Here is a 21,132-nt window from a genome sequence, read left to right on the forward strand (position 1 = left end):
TGGATGAGAAAGGAGGGAGGCAGGAGGGGGTGAGGGGGTAGCAGCCTGTCAGATGCTGAATCTTCCTCCTGGCATTTAGTGCCTATAGGCAGTGCTCTGAGGGAGGAGCCATCTGTGTCCCTGAGGCTCTGAGAGGGGACCTGGCGGGTGAGCAGGTAAGGGGGCCAAGGTAGAACCAAAAGCAGCCTGACTCACACCCAGCTCTCTGCACACCCCACTGTGCTTGTCAAAGTGGGGAGAAAGCTCCAACACTTTCCTTTTAAATTCGTGTGCTGTTCTGTTCTTCAGCAATAAGTATTAAAAAGAAAAATCCTGTGTGTCTGCAAGGCTAGCTTTATAACTTGGAACAGACAGATGCAGGGTCTCCTGTCGTCCTGAAGCTGCTCCTATGAGGCAGGACTCAGGGCACTCAGAAGCCCCAGGAGTCCTTTTCTCCCTGTTGCTGTGATGTCGCCCCTTCACTGAGCGGCCTGCGGGAGCAGCTCCGGGAAGGGGAGCGAGGACAGAGCAGAGGGGCCGCTGCATCCCAGCAGCACCGGGCACGCCCACTCCTGGCCCCGCAGACTGAGGAGGGGAAGGGGGAGGTAGTTCCTAGGGGATGCTGGGGGCCCCGCGTGGACAGAGTTCATGTTCTAGACTCAGGTGTCAGGAGCCCGTGTCTCCCCCTTGTTGCTACGGGGTCCCCAGGCCTGGGCCCCCGGAGGGCACTCCTCCCTGGTCTCGCTTGAAGTCAAGAATCTCAGAGGGAAAAGGGGAGGGTGGTGGTCAGTGTGGGGGCTCCTCAAAGTGGGCGCCTGCTCTGCTGTTGGACATGAAACCTCAGGGGTCAAGGGAATTCCTTCTGGGATATGGTTGTGGGGGTGAAGAGACTTTCATTTCTGTCAGCCTCAGTTTTATCATTTCTAAAATGGTGATAATCATGGACTCTTTCTAGCAGGATTAGAACGATTTCAGACTGTATGTCTAAATCACCAGCACAAAGTAGGCCCCCCCAAATTGAGGTGTTGTTTCAAGGCTGTGTCTCACTTCCCTTTGCAGGGCTTACTGGCCTGTAGAAGGACGACAATCACACCAATCTTTGCAGGATGTCCTCAGGGTACGATGAGCCTGCTGGCAGAGCAGCCTTTCAGTGAGCCATGGCGTTGTCCCCCCAGGCTGTGGTCTGCGCAAGTCTCAGTTCCCGCTAGTCCTCAGTTTCCCCACCTGTGATCTCGGCTGCCTTTCAGGGTCTGTGATGACAGGAGAGGTTCTAGAAAGCCCTAGATGGGGTAGGCTAGGGTGTCACTGAGCCTCAGCACACAGTGGGTTAGAGCCTGGGCCGAGCCCCGCTGCCTGGGCTCCCATCCCAGCTCAGCCAGATCCCGGCTCTGGGACCTCAGACGCGTCCCTCTCCACACTGGGGCTCAGGGGCCTGGTCCATCCCTGTCAGCACCGCCCTCCCAGAGCTGCTGCAGGGACTGAGTGAGGGATCCATGTACAGAGCTTAGAGCAGAGCCGGCACAGTGTACATGCTCCGCCACTGTTAGCTCTGATGTGCAGAAGCCGGAGGCCTCGGGCGGCTCACTCCCTCCAGGATTGAGTATAACTGGGGTTGGGGTGGAGCTGGGTGCTTTCCACCTTGGCTGCCCATCAGATTCACCTAGGTAACGCTGACACGATCCCCAGCCCCTGTCCCCACCCTAGAAACCCTGGTTTAATTGGAGACACGTGGGCCCGGGCACCTGACTGATTAACTCCTGCAGGGGATGCTACCCACAGCCTGGGCGGAGAAGCCCTGAGCTCCGTGTTCTCTGAGGTCACAGATGGAGCTGGGGTTTTGCCCAGACAGAGGTCACTCCTCCTTGGTGCTGGAGCTGCAAGAACAGTTTTTCAGGGACGTTGCAGAATACCCTATGACGGAGACAGTTCTTCAGAGGCCAAGAAAGGAAGCTTGAATCAAGGGGGAGGGACACCTCCTCCCATGGAGCTCACCTGGGGTGGAGAGCGGCCTCCTATGGACTCAGAGGACTCTGTTCAGCCCTGAGCTTTGTCGCTGGGGAAACCTTCCCATCTTTAAAGAGGGGCTGGAAGCCCCTCAAACACTCCCTGCTCAGCCCAGAGCCCTCCTGCCTCAACACACCAACATGACACTGATGGAATCTCTCCTCCCTCCTTTCAGAATGCTTCCAGCTTTCTGTAAAGAGCTGGTCTGCGGGGAAATGCCTGCGACATCACGTATTTTGAAAGCCAATTCCCCCAATTTGTTTCCTGAAGGGGTTATTATAAAAAAGAGGAAGAGAATCATACTGGGGTGGTTCTATTGCTGCTTTTTCATTAGGGTTTTTCATGCCAGCTGCACGGAGCAGGATTTGAGAGTTTTTGTTTGTTTGTTTTTTCCTGCTGTGCTTGTGTTCTGCCTTCTCACTGCCTGAAGAATAAACAGGCAGTTTCAGAACTAGGAACGACCAGACCTTGTGACAACAATCACAGGTCTTGCTGCTTAAGCACCCGCTGTGCACCAGGCTCTGTGTTTTAAGTACATCCCCCCTCATCTGACCAGGGTGGGGCTGTCACACACATTGCAGGGAAACAGAGACTGAGGCTCAGAGGTAAAGATCAGAGACACTAAATCAATCAGCCTTGTTGTGGTGGGATGAGCTCCAGCCTTTCCTTGCTGGGTGCCCTTGGCCAGTTGCGTCCACCCTGAGCCTCATCCCATAAATGTGACCCCATTCGGGCCCTCATTTCATGGCCTGTGAGGAGAAATGAAGAACTTAGGATCCTGGAGGGATCAGCCCATCGTTAGGCTCTGAAAAAACTCTCCATCAGTGGTAACCAATCACAGCTTCTCTTCCCTTTGGGGCATCCAGGATGCTGGTATTTTTATAAGTTGACATATTCAACTTACATCTCCTTATGATGTCCCCGAATATTTTATGAATTTTAGGAAGCAAGTTAAATATTTACAAGTGCAAATATTTGTAATGTCTACTGTCTGCCAACGTTTACAGGAGTTGAGTAATACTGAATAATTTGGAGAAACCCTATGACCTTCTACAGGGAGAAACCTCCTTGTCTTTTCATTTGCTGATTTGTGTATGTTTTCAGGACACAGGAGCTGCGTCTGCCTGCTTCATGGGCCTGTGTCTGTGTCTCTTCTGATTTAATAACAATTAAGAAATTAACCACCTCTGCTTTCTCAGCTCTCAGTGATCTTTGCTTTCAACTCAAAAGTGACCCAAGAGAAGAACCCAGATTCAGAAAAACATCCCTTCGCCCTTCTTCCTTTGAAATTCAGCGATTGGCACGTTAGTCCTACAGGAATATTTGTGGAGAGAATGACATCTATCTAGTAAATTATCGCATATATTTGAAGGGAGAGCTCTGGATATAAATACAGTCTGGGTTACAGAGAGATCTGTGTTTAGTTTTGTGAAGCATCTTGATTTTACTCAAAGCAAGGATGCTTCCAATGCCTGACTGAACCCTCACTGCAACCCTGGGAAGGATAAGGCCTGCAGTCCTGTTTCACAGATGAGGAGCTGGGAGGGGCCCCGGCCACATGTCTCATCTGCTGACCAGGCTGATTCAGCATCCATGGTGGACCCGCTCCACCCCTGCTTCCCCTGCACTTACTTCTGTAACTCTTTCCTTACTGTAGCTAAGTTCCCCAGGGGAGCCCAGCTAGGAAGAGTTAACAGGAGAGTGACAGCCATCAGTTTTTTTCGTTCCTGCACCCAGATCGGTGGGAATTCACCTGAGGGAAGAAAGAAAGTGGACTTTGAACTCAGGCCTGGAAACCATGCTGGTCCCACCCCGAGACTCAGAGCTCACCTCTGGGAACCTGTGTGTCTCCTCCTAAGATAAGGATAAAGACACTGCCCTCCGAGGCCTAATAGAAGGATTAAAAAATAATGGTAAATGATCTTCGGTGGGAGGGTATAGCTCAGTGGTAGAGCGCAATGCTTAACACACATGAGGTCCTGGGTTTAATCCTCAGTCCCTCCATTAGAAAAAAAAAACTTAAATAAGCCTAATTACCTCATCCTGCAACAAAACTGAGTTGAAGTAAAATTGAAAAAAATCTAAAACAAATATGTAAGCGTTGTTAACTGTGTCGCAAGCTTTTCATTAGTGATGATAAGGACAATCATATTCATTGTTTATAAAATGGTCTTTTGTAGCCAGACCCTCTCCTCCCGTGGTATCAGGCCCCGCCACAAGGGCCTCACCTGAGCAGACGGTGAGCTTCACCTGCAGATCCCACGGCTTCTCCCCCAGAACCATCTCCCTGAAATGGTTCAAAAATGGGAATGAGATCACAGCCTCCCAGACCAGCGTGGACCCAGAAGGAGACAGCGTTTCCTACAGCGTCTCCAGCACAGCCAAGGTGGTGCTGGCCCCGGGGGATGTTCGCTCCCAGGTCATCTGCGAGGTGGACCACGCCACCCTGCAGGGGGACCCTCCTCTCCGTGGGACTGCCTACTTGTCTGAGACCATCCGAGGTAGATGTCCCTCACACCAGCCCGAACCCACACCTGCCCCCAAGCCCCACCTGCTCCTCCCCCTGCTTTTGGCTTCAGGCCTTGAATTGCCTGGAACAGATTTCCTGACAGCCCTTCCCGACCACCAGGCACCTCCATGTGCTGGTCACTCACTACTGATTTAACGGCAGCTGCCAGGTGACACCTGCCACGTGCCAAGCACTGTGCTCAGCAGTTTCCTTTACTTACAACAGCACTTCCAACTACTGAGCACCTACTCTAAGCCAAGCCCTTAAGTGCCTAGGGATTTCATTTACTTGGCTGCAGTTATTATATTCCAACTGCATGCCAGTTGCTTACTGATTCCCCACATTATAACCCTAACAGGAGCAACCAGTCCTTGAGCACCTGCTGTGTGCCCTGCAGGGTGCTTAGGATCTCACTGATATGCAAATTGCACGCTGAGTTTTTGAGCACCTGCTGCATGCCTGGCTCTGTCCTCAGGCACCCCCTTGCTTGGCTGGAAGCTGCTCTCTAGCCCCTGCCCTGTGACCTCTCTGTTCCACAAGGTCAGAGCTCCTGCCCTGTGCTGTTTCAGTTCCGCCCACCTTGGAGGTCACCCAACAGCCCATGGCAGGGACCCAGGTGAACGTAACCTGCCAGGCGAAGCAGTTCTACCCCCTAGACCTCCAGCTGAGCTGGGTGGAGAATGGAAACGTGTCCCGGATAGAAACAGCATCGACCCTCACGAAGAACAAGGATGGGACCTTTAACAGGATTAGCTGGCTCCTGGTGAACTCGTCCGCCCACAGAGGGGAGGTGCTGTCCTGCCGGGTGGAGCACGACGGGCAGCCAATGGTCAGCGTCAACCTCACCCTGGAGGCCTCTGCTCCCCAGAAGGACCAGGACACACATGAACACCCTGGTGAGGCTTCCATTAACCTGACAGGGCTTTTAAATTTTTATCTTTTTAAATTGTTAAAGCAGTAATTCTTTCTTGTTATAGAATGATCTAGAAGTCTATAAATGTAAAGTAGAATTTTGAGGTGACTTCCCCCACTCAAATCCCATACTCCAAGAGTCACCACTGGTAAGAGTTTGGTACTTTTTTTTTACATCTTTTCACATCAATATACTTGAAAGAAAGAAAGGAAGAAGGGAGATGATTCTGTCCATAATGTTCTGTCTCTTCCTCTCTTCAAGAAGCAGTAACTCTGTTCATCCTTCCTTGTCCACTCGCCTCCCTCTTCCTTCTTTCTAACCTCTGCCTAGTCTCCCTTCCATCCTAGATGTTTCCATCCATCAGTAGCATCACCCCAAGAGATATCTCAACCACAACTTGTCTGAGATGATCCGGGGTAGATGCCCCTCACCCCCAGCCCAAGCCCACATCCATCCGCCTTCCTGGCCCCAGCCTGCTCCTCCTGGAAGAGGTCACAGTTGAACTGGGATTTGCAGTTAGTAAACATGCACTGAGTGACTGTGGTCATTGCTGGTCCACTGTCACAAATCAGGGGACAAAGAAAGCCCTATGAAATTCTGGAAAGGGAGCCCTGAGGTTGTGGAGTTTCAGTCTGGTCCAGGCACCCAGGTGACCGTGAGTAGTCACCGCATGGGCTTCCTTTATTCCCTGATCTGTGACAGTGGACCAGCAATGATCACCAGTGCTCAGTGCACATGTACTAAATGCAAATCTCGGTTCAGTCATGATCCCCTTTCCTGTTCTAGCCACCCGCTGGATTTCGAGTTTACCAAAGGGACTCAGATAGCACTGGTAGGATGCTGTTGAAGATGTCTTGCCAGGTAATTGGGCTAGACTGATGGGCGCAAACTGAGTCCCTGACGACAGAAACCACCAGCATGTACAACAGGTACGTGCTAAGTGGAGGCACGTTCCCCTCTAGCTGGACATTGTCCCGAGGACATACAGAGTCCCCCCTTTCTATGCACAATATGTGTCTTATTTCTCTCTCTTGTCACACCATGAGGTAGTCCATCAGATTTCCAGGAGATTTACTCCAGATGACCTTTCAAAAGCCCATGTTCCTTCCAATATGCCCTATGGTGTTGTCCTCATTAGCTAGCTCAATGCTCGGTCAACAAGAGTCCGTGTCCCTGCATGCTGGAAGAATAAAGATAAGAAGGAAAGGACAAACACCTTCCATCTAACAATAGATACAGAGAATTTGCATAGTTGTGTCCACTCATAGCTGAGTCTTGTGTGCACATCCAGGTGCCTATGGAGTCCACAGGTGTGTAGTCAGATGATTGAGAACATTGATTTTGCACAGAACCTATGCCATGACTCACAGAGAAACCAACCATAATTCCCCAATATCATCTAAACTGGAGTAGAAATTCAAATTTTCCAAAATTTCTTTTATGATTGGTTTTTGTGCACCACAGTTGTTTTTAACTCATCTGTAAATGCTTGCTAGAATTCTCCTGTGACACCATCTGGGCCACAACAATCTTTTTTTGTTTTTAATGAATTTGAATTGTCTAGGGCTATTCAGATTATTCATTTCCTATTGTGTGAACTGCAGTAGGTTGTCCTTTTTGAGGTATTTGGTCCATTGTCTCCAAGTTGTCAAATTTCTCTCTCTACCGCTGTTCACAGTTTTTCCTTCCTACCCTTCTGGTGTCTGTGGCGTCCGCAGTGATGTCCTGTTTCATTCCTGGTGTTGGAAAGGTGTCATTACTCCTTTTTTCTTTGTCATTGGTATTAGAAGTCTTTGTATTTTAATGATCTTTTAAAAGAAATTAATCCTTGTTTCAGTGATACTCTATTATTTTTCTGCTTCCAATTTCATTGATTTTTTTCTTTATTATTTCCTTCTTTGTGCTTCCTTTGGCTTTATTTTGCTCTTCCTATCTCATTTTTGAGGCAGGGATTTAGATTATTGATTTAGACTTTGTCTTTTTTTCTAGTATCAGGCCTGGGTCTCCTCCTGTGCCTGGCGACTTAGGAGAGGGACCTGGGAGCCTGGCCACGGTGTTCTTCCTCCTGTGCTCGGGTCTCTAGCCAGTTTGCTGCCTCTTCCACCCTAGATTCTGCCCATGTTTGTCCCTTGTGTCATTTCTAGGGTTCAACTTGTACTGAACAGGGAAAGCAGGAGAGATGAGTCCACACCATCTTGTCTGGAGGGTCTTGGATTTGCTTTTAAATCCTCCTTCCCCTGCTGGGGCTCCACCGGGGCTGTTACTCCTGCGTGCTGCAGTATTCCTGACCCAGCCTGCCTGCTAGCGTAGTAAGGCTGGAAGTGGCTTTCAGGTCAACCGTGTTAACAGGCTAAAGGGAAGTGTCAGATGCCTATGTGACACTGCTGCTCGGGACGCACAGCTTTCCCTGGGACATCTGAGGGCTCTGCCCACCACGGTCCTGAGTCCAGTGGGTCTGCTGTGAAAATGCCAGTCTTACTGTTTGTTTTTATGGTATTCGAGTGTCTTCACAATGTATCTAGCTTAAAGGACTTCTCTCTTAGGACACCAGAACCCAGTATGTTAATGGAATTTTTGGTTGGTTGCTTGGTTTTAATAGTAGGAGAAAGGTTCTGAATCCTCTAAGTGTTTGGTCCTTTTCTGCTTTTCAGGAACCTAAATCCCTTCCCCCCTACTTTTTTCTTTTTCCCTTCCCTACTCAATTGCCAAACATCACTTCTTTCTCTTTGCCTTTTCCCTACAGAAAGTAAGCATCTTAAATCACGCCTGTCTGCTCAGTCCCATCTGTCCTCCTTGAATTAGCTTCTTACTGCCACTGAGAAGTTACCACATTGACTGATTCAACACAAGAGAAATTTGTTGTCACACATTTGTAGAGGTCTGAAGCCTACTATGGGTGGCAGGGCGATGCTCCTTCTGAGGGCTCCTGAAGAAAACCCATTTCCTTGCCTTTTCCAGCTCCCAGAGATGCCCACACCCCTGAGCAAAGGGCCCCACATCACTCCGGCCCCAGCTTCTGACATCACATCTCCTGCTCTGACTCTCCTGCCTCCATCTTTCACTTACAAGAATCTTTATGATTAGATGAGCTCCTCTGGGAAATCCCGAATCATGTACTCATCTCAGGATTCTTAATCACTAGTGCGCATGCCTTTTGACCTATAAGGTAACCTTTACACAGACTCTGGGGATTCTCTGTCAACTCTTGAATCAGGCAGGCTTTGAAACCACTTCCTATGAGCTGTGCTCTGCTCTACAGGAGACTATTACCAATATCATCAAATTTAGGTTGGATTTAATATTGGTGGTGGGACTTTCAGGTTCCTTTCGTAGCTGCCCTTGTCTGTTTTGTCCTTTCCTGGCAGCTGGATGAGGGGGGGACGGCTGCCTAGTGAAGGCTTGTGCACTAGGATTTGACTTTTCCCTTGTCTTAGTTCTTTTCACTTCTGACATTTTCCCTTCAAGTATGAGGAGCTTTACAGCCTGAAGAGGGAGTGGGTGAGAACGAGGGACTCTATATACTGATTTCTTCCTCAAGATTAAGTGGAAGACAGAGGAGGCAGGTTAAACCTCACAGTGTTGATGGGCCCAGGTGGCCTTAGCTGGAGTAAGTAGGGGCCCCAGGGAATGGCTCCTGTGCGGCCCCTCTCATCAGACCTTCTGTCTCTGGATTTCCAGGCCCAGAGCTGACTTCTTCTATGCTGGTAGTTCTGCTCCTAGGCCACAAAGTGCTGCTGCTGCTCGGTGTCTCTGTCATCTTTGTCCACAGGAAGCATTGCGTCTGACGGTAAGTTGTGGGCAAGGGTGGGGAGGACACGTTCAGTCCCAGAAACAGCAAAGTCAGCAGTAGGCAAGTCCACAGGTCACACAGGGTCAGGGCCCACGTGGAGTTAATACAAGGAGACACACCTCCCTCAGTACCAGGAGATGGAGATGGGGTTTCCCTCTCAAAGATACCCAACTCCCAGGAGGTGTGTGGGGTCCTGTAGGAGGTGGGCTGGATCGGGGGTTTTCAAAGGGTGTCTCCTGGCAGTCATGTGGACAGAGGCTGCTGAATGAGGAGCAGCTGAGAGGGTGGTTCCCTTGGAGGCCATTTCTAGATCCTTGAACCCTGGGGCTCCGTGGGGGCAAAAGGAATCCCCGTTTTAGGGTAATGGGGAGAAACCCTGGATGTGCTGCTCTGAGGGCTGCTCCTGCTCTGACCCTCCATGTGACAGAGAAGGGCTGAGGAAGGGGGAAGGGGCATCAGGGCCTGGGGAGGAGGCTGAGGGGGCAGAGACCTCTCTCAGGGGCTGCTAGCCTCTCAGACAGGTATCCCACGAGGAGAACAGCCTGGGCACGTAAAAGGCATGCAGTCAACATTTCTTGAACGATGAGCAGATCATTAAATATGAACACAGTTGCCACAGTTCCTTCCTTCCTCCTTTGCAGGGTACCACCCTCAGTCTCTGCTGCCTGCTTCCCTCCCTGTGGGGCCCAGCCTAGGAGAAGACCCAGCTGGAAGCTTCCACGACTCTGCTCCAAATAGCTCTCCTCCACGGAGACCAGCCTGCCCCCACACTCCCAAGATCTTCTCACACTCCTCGAGGCTCCCAGAGCTGCATCTTCATACATCACTCTGAGCAGGAAGGACCTCCCCCAACCTGGACTCCCCACCATTTGAGATTCTCTTTCACCGCTTAAGTACAAATGATTCGCCATCATGGTTTTAAGAAGAACAGTTATTCTCTTTCCTCGTTGCCTAAATGTCCTACCCCTCTAACCCTGAAGGTACTGTTGCCTCCTGTCTCTGTGATGGAACCAGAACTTCCATCCTCCTGCGTCCTTCCCGACCCTTCTCTCACAGTAAATAGACTGTGTCCATAAGCCTCAGAGTCATCCTTGCTTTCTCCTTCTCTTATATCCCATATTGAGTTATTCCTTCAAAATGCTGATGTCCAGAGGTGAGATGAGAAATCTTTAACATTTGACTCTCCAGAAGGAAAAAGAAAATGAAAGCCTGATTTGTAGGACTTACCACTTTCTTGCTGTAAATACCCTCAATGTGGCCAATTTCAAGTTACCATCACTTCAACAAGCAGCTTGCAGGATTCCTGAAAAGGTAACAGTGGGTTCTCATGAGCCAGTCCAAGCCTTCTCCAGCACACCACTCAGTTGTATGCATAATCGGCATGTTCTCACCCTGACCACGACTCCCGGGTCCCAGCCACCATCTCCTCCTGCACTACTGCTGTGGTCTCTGACTGGCTTCCTTGTTTCAGGCTCAGTGATTCTTTGGGAAAGTCAGTCAAATCCTATCACTCCTCTGCTTCCTCTCCCAGCATACCTGCCTGCCTCACTCTCCTACTTCTTACCATTCATGTCACTTCATCAAAGGTACCTTCCATAGATGGCCCTGTATAAAATACCAATTCCTCTCTCACCCTGGCATTCCATGTCCTCTTAACCTGATTAATTTGCTTCTTGAGCACTTACTACCATCTGACATAACAGAACATAGGCAGTTCTCGCTTCGCACAGAAGAGGACTATAGAAATTACTGCATAAACTGCGTCATAAAAAGTGATCTCAGTCATCAGTGGTATAAATAATGATTCTGATGTGAGACACTTTTTCCAAAACTTTAGAATCTCCCCTCCTTTCACATTTAAATACATAGAGAAAAGGAAAAAACTAATCATATGTAGTTTGACACATTTGACACCTTGAGAATTAAAGCAATTTATTTCTTTATAGAAGCTTATCAGAAGTATTTTCAACTGTCTTCAATTTATTTTTATTTATCTCTATTCATAATTTTTAGATAATGAAAATATATCATATTAAAACCATTACTAAAAAAGAAAATTAGTAAACATACAAGCACAAAAAAAACTTATCCGAATGTTTGAACAGGGCTTGCCTTCTTCTTCTTGTCTAATCTACAGTATAAGAGCATCTTTTTTATGCCTTGGTGAATTATCAGATGCCTTGCTGTATTTGGATCAGTTTCCAACATTTTATGCTCTGTACGCTCAAAATTGTGGAATCTTTACAAAACTTCCTTTAATTTGAAGTATTTGCTGCTCTGACTTCCTCTGGGACATTTTCACCCGTTTCCTCACCACCATTTCCCTCATTTACGTGGTAGGTTTGCCTTCACTAAGTTCCCCTGGATGCGTATCTAGAGTCTTTCTAACAGTCTGCATGTACCATTCCCAGGGTCAGAGATTTCTTCTCTAATCCACTTACATTCAGTTGGAATGTCACTTCCAGCATCACCACTTTTTGCGTCTCCATTGCACTCTCGTCTTCGTCGTCAATTCCCTTTTACAATGAGTCATTTTTGTAAATTCATATGGATTCATCACTGGGAGACAGCGGGCAACATGCCCACATAGGTTGCCGTCTGGGCCTAAGCAGAGTAACAAGAGTCACAGTGATCAATTACTACAGGCTTTCAAAGTACGGACGTGATTGGTTACTGACCACGATGAGCATCTGTTAGTACACAGTGATCTGTGGGCTGACGCAGAGTCAGCAGCAAAGTTATACTTGATGCAATTGTGCAAAGTAACTTTCCTGTGGTAAGTGAATTCTGAACTGCGTGTTGGGGGATTCATGCTATTGATCTAAACTGAAATTCATGCACCACGCAAGACGAACCCTGATGTACGTGTTGCGTCTTCCTCAAATAGGCTGTCAGTTCCATGAGAAGGGACTCTGAATCCTCACTTGCCAGAACATGACCGCCACATACTAGGCCATTAATGGTTATTTTAAAAAATGAATGAATGAGTTTCCACTAGACGTTGGATTTCAAAAAAAATTATCTAATTCAATCACCTGGATCTTGTATTCTAAGGTTCTTTCATTAAAGGATAACTGCTTCTTTGTGTTTAGAAATCCTATCAAAAATTCAATAACCTGTAAAAAGTGAGAAAGGGAAACAGCAAAAGAAAATAAAACCAAAAACCAAAACCCAAAACCCAAAAACCAGTCATTGACTGGAGTTTATCAAAGGCGCTCAGGAACCAACAGTAAGAGGTCACAATGGACAAAGCTGGAACATTTGAAGCAACAAATATACAAAGTATTGGAGTATCTACATACTGAAAGGTTGTGCCCCCCACACTCACACCTTAGCCTGCTGATGGCCAGTGCACACTGCTGTCAGCGCAGCGGCCACAGGCCGGCTCTCCCACCCCTTGGCTGAGTGTAAGCACTGCACCAAGCTGTGCTTTCCTATGACTTATACTGAAATATTTAAGCTTTTATATTATTAACTTACATTATTTAATTATTTATATTATTTAATCCTCCTAATTTTCCTAGGAAGGAATACATTCTATCGCAGAATTGTGAAACTGGTTAGGGAAGAAATTCCAGAAGTTGTTAGATCATAATTTCAGAAGCCTTGAACATAAACGCTTACAGGCTTCCAGTTTGGGAGTCAGAATAGCACGGGGTAAACATACGATCCCTGATATAAGCCCAGTTTTGCCTCCTGTGTCCTTGTGCCAATACTTAACTTCTCCAAACCTACGTCCCTTCCTATGTCAAATATTAGTATCTTGGAATCATGAAGATTAGAGTCTAGGAATCTTCATCAAGTCATGGAGCTACTCAAGGGGTTCATAGGTTCTTACATGGAACTCAGGGTCACTTTCAGTCTTTAAGGACCATAGTAGAAAAGAAAGGGAAATTAGGATGACTTTCATGATTCCATGCTTCCATCCAGACACACATTCACTCATGCATTCCCACGTTCAATCACGCGATATTATTCACGCACCTGTTAACCAATACCTACCTCCTCCTCTGGGGCAGACCCTGGGCAGATGACCCATCCTCAAGGAGCAGCCCCCAACCATGGGGCCCACTGTAAACTTCCCACAGTCATTGTCTGATTACTCTGGGCTGTGCCAGTTCCCCTGCAGTGACAGTGTGTCAGGCTTCACCCTCCTTGGACTTGGTGGCCGTTAACTGCCACGTGCAGAGATTCTACCCCCAGAGCGTGCATCTCACCTGGATGGAGAACTACTGTGTGTTCCAGGGAGACAAGCAGCCCACGCCGAAGCAGAACAGTTATGAGACCTACACCCCGGAAAGCTTGCAGCTGGTGAACACCTCGGTGTAGGGCTCCGAGCATGTGGTCACCTGTAAGGTGCAGCACGAGGCACAGCCTCCCCCCCGGGCCAGCCTCATTCTGTCCACAGCAGCCCACAGCACAGACAACCCCCCCTTGGGAGCCCAGGTAAGCTCACATCTAATCCTGTGAGCAACTGGGTCACTTCTGTCTCCAGGTGGAGTGAGGAATTAACACCCAAGAGCCCCATTTGTTGTCTCCTCTGCCTGCTGTCCCTTAGGTCCAGCGACGCCTGCCCTTATCTTTGTGGCTTTCCTCCTGGGTTTCAAAGTGCTGTTGGTGATCGGTTTCATGCTCTTACATCTGCAGGTGGCGGAACCTATAACAGGTGAGTTGATGGCAGCCTTAGTCCTTAGCGAGGGAGATCAGGGCCCTTTTCCTGGGCTGGCAAGAGGAGTCCAGAGTGAGCACACAAAGTCACATCGATGATCCAGCCTCAAGGGAAGATTGTGAACAATCTCATTTTCTTCAAATGTGTCTTGGAATTCTCAGAGGCTTCCAACTGTCATGCATTGAGTAGCGTTCTGGAGTTTCAGAGCTTTCCTATTAAGTTTTCTGGGACCCTGAAGGTGAGCGTCCAAGGTGTAGAGGTGGGAGAAAGGTCAAAGTATTGAGATCAAGACCCAAAACACCACCCTCATAAACTACTATGGATTTCATTATCACGTGATCTATCCTTGGAATGAATGAGGAAAGTATTGCTATAATCAACTAATAGAACTTTCCTAAGGGACTTGGAGGTGCTGACAGGTGGCAAAGATGAATGTGGGTATGAGAGGAGTTCAGAACTCAGCAAGAGGTGCTGGGGTGTGATGAGTAGGGGCTTCATTTCTGATCTGCGCCATGAACCCAGGCCAAGCAGAGTGCCTGCCACACAGTAGGTGGTAGTAAATATTCGCGGAATTAATACATGAATGAATGAATGAATGAATGAATGATTCTTCCTACAGATCTGTCATGTTCTGCCATACACTGCCTCCTGCCCTGTCCAAAGGGCTCAAGTGGGGTGAAGAAGCTGTAAGGACCTCAGGTGACCCGAGACCCCTGCCCTTCCCTCTGCTGCACTCTCCTCCACCACGCACATGCCCCCTTCCGCACAACCTCCTGGTGTTCCTTCTCTCTGAGCTTTGGAGCTGAGTCAAGGACAAGACTTTGGTCATGGGAACTTGGGGATGGCTGGACCCTGATGAGCTTCAAACGGGCCCTGCCTCCACCCCATAGAGAATCAGGCAGATCATGAACAACCCTTCATTTTTAAAGCTGTTGCAAGTCTGATTTCATTTTGATGCAAATGTATTTTGAAATGACTAAGCTCACTAAGCATTTTCCTATTCTCAAATTTGTTAAGAGTAACATTAAAAACATCCAAAAACCTACCATCCTATATTCGTACAATGTTATAACATTTTGCTGCTATAGTCTGTTCTTCCTGCTTAAAATACTATCCTGAGTTTGGTGTTTATAATCTCAAGCATGATTTTATACCTTTCGAAAGTATGTATAAAACTTTAAGCAGAATGTAATATTATCTTGCATGTTTTAAATTTTATATAAATTCTACTGATAGTGTACATAGCACTTGGGAAGTTTTCATTTTTATGCTTTACATGGTAGGATAAATTCACTTTGGTATATGTAGCTCCATTTTATTAATTTCTGCTCTATAGTTTTATATTATAAGAATATGCCACAGTGTATCAAATCTTGTGACTAATATTTAAGCTTTATGCAATGTTTTGCTCATACAGCTTTGCAACAAACATTCTTATCTTTGTTTCCTTGGCATATATGGGAGAGTCCCTCTTCTTCCTCCACTTAGTCCACAAAGCAGCTGTGTAGGTATCATTGGGAGATTTTGTTATTTAAAAAACAAAAAGATTTGAAATTTTTGACCAAATTTAACTCTTTCCATTTATGCCTTTTTCTTGCTACAATATGTGCACATATATGTATACGTATAGTGTGTGTGTGTGTGCGCACGCACGCGCGCACATTATATAGATGGTAGGGATCTTATTTTTTTCTTTCACAATAAATTATCCAGCACCCACTGATCTGTATTGTCACCTGTGCCTTTATCAAGTTTCCATAAATTTGCGGTTCTCTTAAGAGGTCTTTGTTTCATTAAGGCTCTTGTCGACCTCTCCGTTAAAACAATACTGTCTTAGTTAGACTAGCTTTATAAGTTTTGACAGCTCTGTTGGGCATATCTTCTCACCCTTTCTGTTGTTTAAAACTATCATGGTTATTTGGCCCCAAAGCATTTTAGAATCACTGTCAATTCATGAAAAATACTTTCAGAATTATTATTATGTGATTGCATTGAATTTATATATTAACTTGGGCAAAGTGACATCTTTTCAAATATTGAATTTTCCTTATTATGGACATGCTATACCTCTATTTATTTAGGGTTCCTTTTATTACTTTTGTGTACAATTTTACAATATTCTCCACCTTGGTGTTATGTATCTCCGGTTATAGATATCTTTAATACTTCATCGTTTGTGGAATCTCTAAAAGTTGTTATTACTGTTTTCAGTGGGGTTTGATTACAGTATAAGGTTGTAGTTGAATCTGAACATCAATCTTATATCTAGAAAATTTACAAAACTCTTACTAGTGCAATTAGCACTAATAATTCTGATACCATTAATCTATCGATCTAAAATTAGTTTTTAGCTTTCATGGTTGAAGAGTCAAACAGCTCGACAAGTTGTATAGATTAAAACTGGAGTCTCCCTAACCTTCCAGCACTTTCCAACTCCCAGATGCAACCATTTTCCACTCTTTTAACTGATCATTTTAGCTTTTACTGCCAGATCTCATGCCCATATTGCGACTTCTTGACTTCTAACTCTTAGGGACTTTTTAATTGACTTCCTACTGTGGAAGTTGGTGATATCATGTTCTGTTCCTCGTGAACTCATTCCATGTGTTCTCACTTTCTTTTCCCCATCACTCTAACATAATTATAATTTTGGATAACTTAACAGTCAGTGTCTATGTTACAATGACTGTGAGATTGCTACTTACAGCTGAGGGTTGTAACATCCCCAGCTTTGACTTATGTTCATCGTCCTGTGTGTGTCTGTGTAACCACCACCATGATCAGGATGGACGACAAAGGTCTTCCTTGCACTACCCCTTTGCAGTGAAGTCCATCCCCACCAAACCAAACCTCTGGCAAATGCCAATCAGTTCTCTATATATAATTTCAAGAATGCTATAAGTGGAGTCTCAAACAAGTCGTTAGTCATCAACATAACGCCTTCAAGAAACTAATCACTGTTGCACACATAAATAACTCATCCTTTGTACTACATAGTAGTATTTCGTCATAAAGACATATCACAGTTTGTTACACCATTCACTTATTCAGGGGCATGTGGTTTTGCGCTATTACACAGAAATCAGCTGTAACATTATTGAACAGGTCTTGTGTAGACATGAATTTTCATTTCCTGGAGATAAATGCCCAGGACTGTAACTGTAGGTCATATAATACATTTCCTCTCCTGAAAGAAGAGGAAATGATTGTTTTGTTGGTGGTGAGGAAGCATTGTTTCTGCTAGGCCTGTCCAATCTCTCTGAAAACTAAGATGAGTAACTCCTCACAGTGGAGCCGCGTCCTCTGCCTGATTTCTGTTTCACAACCTGAAGCAGGAACTGCCTAGAATCTAGAAGCAGCTTACTATCTCACAGTACATTTCACCCCATCACAGGCACTTCCTCTTCTATTGGGTGAGATGGGGCTTCTCTTCTCTCCGCAAAAGAAGGAACTCTAGGTTCTCTGCGGGACACACACTTGGACAGAGCAGTCCCATCAGGCCTCCATGATGCCGAACCCTGCATCCTGGCCCCACCCTCCGCCTCCTTGCCTGCTGCTGGCGCTACTGTTGGGACTCACAGGTGAGCACTCCTTGGGGTAGAATCCCTTCACACTGTCCCTAGACCTCCCCCTGCATGTTTAGCAACTCCAGCTAAACAGGGGTGTGCCACTTGGGGAAGCCACAGATGGCCAAGGGCTGGGCATTATCCGAGAGCATGAAATCAGGGATCTGAGCATTTCCTCTGTGGCTCCGCCACCTGCAGCTGGACACCAGGGGCTTCGAAGGAGACGATGCTTCAAACACCAACAAAGACAGCTTTTTGCGTAATAACTCGTGTAATCCTCACAACATACCTGTGTGAAGCTGTGACTATTATCCCAGATTTACAGAAGGGGAAACTGAGACAGAGAGAGTACACTGCCCGATGTCACCTACCTAAGGCAGGAAACGTTGGGTTCAAGTGCAGGCCAACCAGTTCCAGGTTCATTCTTTGACCCATGTTGTACTGCTCAGCTTCTTGGTGGAGCCTAATTGCAGAAAAATCAGATAATACACAGAAACATTCAGAATCGTCATCACCCATCATCCCACTCAGAGATCACAGAGTTCAAACCCTGTCGTGTGTCCTCTCAAACTTTTGTCAGTGACGTGTTGGGTGGCTCCTACATGCCAAAATTTTTACTGAGCTTTTAATATGTGTTATAATTTCATTTAATACTCAAAAGAACCCGTATAGTACAGCAGTAGGCTACACTTGTATATGTACTCATCAACGTGTGCAGTCTGTGTGTTTGTGTGTGTGTACGAGGAGGTGCGAGGAAGTAAAATAAATGCAACACACGGGATTTCGAAAAGGTTTCCCTCATGTTCTCGGCAAAGCGTTTTTCAGTCTACGTGAAATGACATCATCAGATGCTTAGTCTTTCCCGGTTTCTCAATACCCTCTGCCTTTTATACTTCCCCAAATTTATCCTGACCCTCTCCCGGTTTCTTATGGTAAGCAAATTTATTTCTTAGTAAAATGAGTAGACTTTCAAGTAGGGCTATCTCGGAGACCCTTTCCCACGCTGGACAGGAGAGGATGAAAGATACAGACTCCTGCCTATGTGACCTATGTCTGAGGTTCTAGCCACACTCATATTTATATCCAAGGTCATGAAAGCCTCCGTTAAAATCCCAGGAAATCTAACGTGTAATAACTTCTCAATTTCTTGAACACTAACCTTGTTCCAGGTACTGCAAATGCCCATGACTATTAACTCATGCGTGCATGTATCCAAGGTAGACACTGTCGTACCAGGGCTTTACAGATGAGAGAATGTAAGCAGAGAGAGGTTCACCGTCCCTCAGCAGTGAAGGGAAGAGCTGTGACTGGAACTCGGGCTGTCTGGCTCTGGGGCTCACAGGTCTCACCACTGGTCTTCTCCCTACTGGGTCCTCGCTTTCACCTCATGAGTTTTCTGCAGCTTCTGCCAGTGAGTACAGGGAAGGGGGTGGTGTGGGGCAGAGGCTTGCGGTTTTCTTCTCCTCTGCTCTTCTGCTCCTTGCACATGCACAGAGTACTTCTGTTTTTTGCCAAGTCATCTGCATGGGAAACGCAGTTTCTGATACAACTTCCACAGAGATTACGCCCTGAAAGTAGATTTCAGGGTCTCAGGGAGATGTCGCACTAGGCAATTCACACAGCATGCAAATACTTACTGCTTTCCTGCTGGGTACTAGGAACTGTTATAGGAACTTGGGGAGCACTGGTGAATAAAGAGACAAAGTAGTTGCCCTCATGATCTTTTCTATGTCTGTAATCTGTTTCTGTTTTGTATATAGCTTCATTTGTATTTTTTTCAGATTCCAAACATAAGTAATATCATATAATATTTGTCCTTCTCTGTCTGACTTGTCACTAAGTACAATATTTTCTAAGTCCAACCCCTCAACTGAAAATAACATCATTTTATTCTTTTTTATGGATGAGTAGTACTCCATTGTGTGTGTGTGTGTGTGTGTGTGTGTGACACAACTTCTTTAACCAGTCATCTGTCGATGGACATTTAGGTTGCTTCCCTGTCTTCGCTATTGTAAATTGTGCTGCTATGAACACTGGGGTGCATGTATCTTTTTGCATTAGGTTCTTATTTGATTGCCACTAAATGGTGATAATTTATTACAGCAACCTTAGGTAATTAATATAACCTAATTGCACCATGGGAAAAAATCCCAGGGACTTGAAACAATGTTTTATTTCCCTTATAAACTACATGTCCATTGTGGGTCGGGAGCTCTCAACATCACTGTAACTCAAGTACCCAGGCTGATGGAGCTGACCCCATCATGAGTGTGTGGATCTCTGTGGAACAGGGAAGTTGATCCTTAAAGGTTCTTGCAGTTAAATGCACAACCACAAAATACATCCATCACTGCTGCTCACCTCGCCATGGTCGAAAGAAGTCTCATAGCCCCTCCCAATGCAAAGGTCCAGAAGTACAACACATGAGGCCAGAAAGTGGACAGATGGAAATATGTGGTAAAGCAAGACATTTGCAGACAGGACTCAGGCACTCAAACCCACTCTCTGCTGTGCCATTCACCCTCTCTGTGCCTCAGATTCCTCATTTGTATTGGGGTCTAAAATTACAAGCTCCTTGTGTGAGTTACATGTGATGATAGTTGCACTCGGCTGAGCTCAAGGCCAGCTCATGGTGCTCTCAGTCAGTGAAAGCTGCTGTTGGTAAACATGCGAGAAAACCTACCTGATCACATGAGGAGGAATGAATAACTGCTCTGTGTTTCCCTCCAGGAGTGGCGGCTCAGGAGCTGCAGGTGATTCAGCCTGAGACGTCAGGGTCGGTCACAGCTGGAGAGACGGCCACTCTGCGCTGCACCACGACCTTCCTACTCCCCGTGGGGCCCATCAAGTGGTTCAGGGGCACAGGGCCAGGCCGGGAGTTAATCTATGATTTCAAAGGAGGCCACTTCCCCAGAGTAACAAACGTTTCAGATGTCACAAGGAGAGACAACCAGGACTTTTCCATCCGCATCAGTAACATCACCCCGGCAGACGCCGGTGTCTACTACTGTGTGAAGTTCCAGAGAGGATTACCCGGTGACGTGGAGTATAAGTCTGGACTAGGCACTCGGCTCACTGTGAGTGGTGAGTACACGTGGGCCCCTCGTCCCCTGCTCTGTGACAACAAGTCAAGAAAATGCCCTCCTGTCTTTGAGCAAAAATAAGAATCAGGTGCGGCAGTGTGTGCTTTATGATGACTGGGTCACGATACGATTTCTCACTTGTCTACAGATCAGGGAAGTTGAGGCCTGGAGAGGTCATGCTGTTTGCTCAAGGCCCGATGTCTGGTAATTAGTATGGAAAGTCTGGAAGCCCAGGCTGCCTGGCTCCACAGCCCTTGTCTTTTAAATCACATCCAGCCATTTGATTATAAGCTCAAGGGAGGTAAAGCCTGAGTGACTCGCCCGTCACAGGCCAGACCTCACCTCTTGCCTCCAGAGAGTGCTCCCCTCAGTGTGGCCGAGTCTTCACTTTATTCAGCACTTACTGAGCACCTGCTGTGTGCCTGGCCCTGCTCCGGATGCCGTGGAAGCAGCAGTGAACACAGCAGACAAGGGCTCTTCTCCCATGAAGCTTGTGTTCTCTTCCCTTCCAATGTGGAGAGTCCATCCCGGCCAGGGAATTGTCGAGGGTTGGGGGCAGAATGTAGAATGTGTTACTTTACTTCTTCTTCAGACACATGACAGTGGGAAGAAACTCCTA

General features: G+C 46.8%; 1 protein-coding gene and 1 long non-coding RNA gene across 7 annotated transcripts in view; one reads left to right on the forward strand and one right to left on the reverse strand.

Moving 5' to 3' along the window:
• Window positions 1-17,882, reverse strand: part of LOC116657981 — a 29,043-nt gene extending 11,161 nt beyond the window's left edge. Inside the window, exons 1-4 of the long non-coding RNA XR_004313181.1 lie at window positions 17,802-17,882; window positions 11,637-11,799; window positions 10,423-10,498; window positions 4,212-4,270 (exon numbers count right to left, since the gene is read on the reverse strand). This is a non-coding gene — a long non-coding RNA (uncharacterized LOC116657981). The remainder of the gene's footprint in view (window positions 1-4,211; window positions 4,271-10,422; window positions 10,499-11,636; window positions 11,800-17,801) is intronic.
• Window positions 1-21,132, forward strand: part of LOC106730357 (signal-regulatory protein beta-1-like) — a 40,792-nt gene that overhangs the window by 4,858 nt on the left and 14,802 nt on the right. The window contains exons 3-6 of one of the 6 annotated variants that reach the window (XM_032461997.1): window positions 4,164-4,484; window positions 5,062-5,388; window positions 9,084-9,192; window positions 9,837-9,975. In XM_032461997.1, coding sequence (XP_032317888.1) covers window positions 4,164-4,484; window positions 5,062-5,388; window positions 9,084-9,190 — 755 coding nt within the window. In that variant the 3' untranslated portion in view covers window positions 9,191-9,192; window positions 9,837-9,975. Of the gene's footprint in view, window positions 1-4,163; window positions 4,485-5,032; window positions 5,389-8,363; window positions 8,441-9,083; window positions 9,193-9,836; window positions 10,262-17,289; window positions 17,446-20,160; window positions 20,515-21,132 lie in introns of those variants that run through there. The other 5 variants (XM_032461995.1, XM_032461999.1, XM_032461998.1 and 2 more) reach the window with 5 other exon arrangements.

Source organism: Camelus ferus, chromosome 19, assembly GCF_009834535.1.
Source record: "Camelus ferus isolate YT-003-E chromosome 19, BCGSAC_Cfer_1.0, whole genome shotgun sequence".
Taxonomy (NCBI): Eukaryota; Metazoa; Chordata; class Mammalia; order Artiodactyla; family Camelidae; genus Camelus; species Camelus ferus.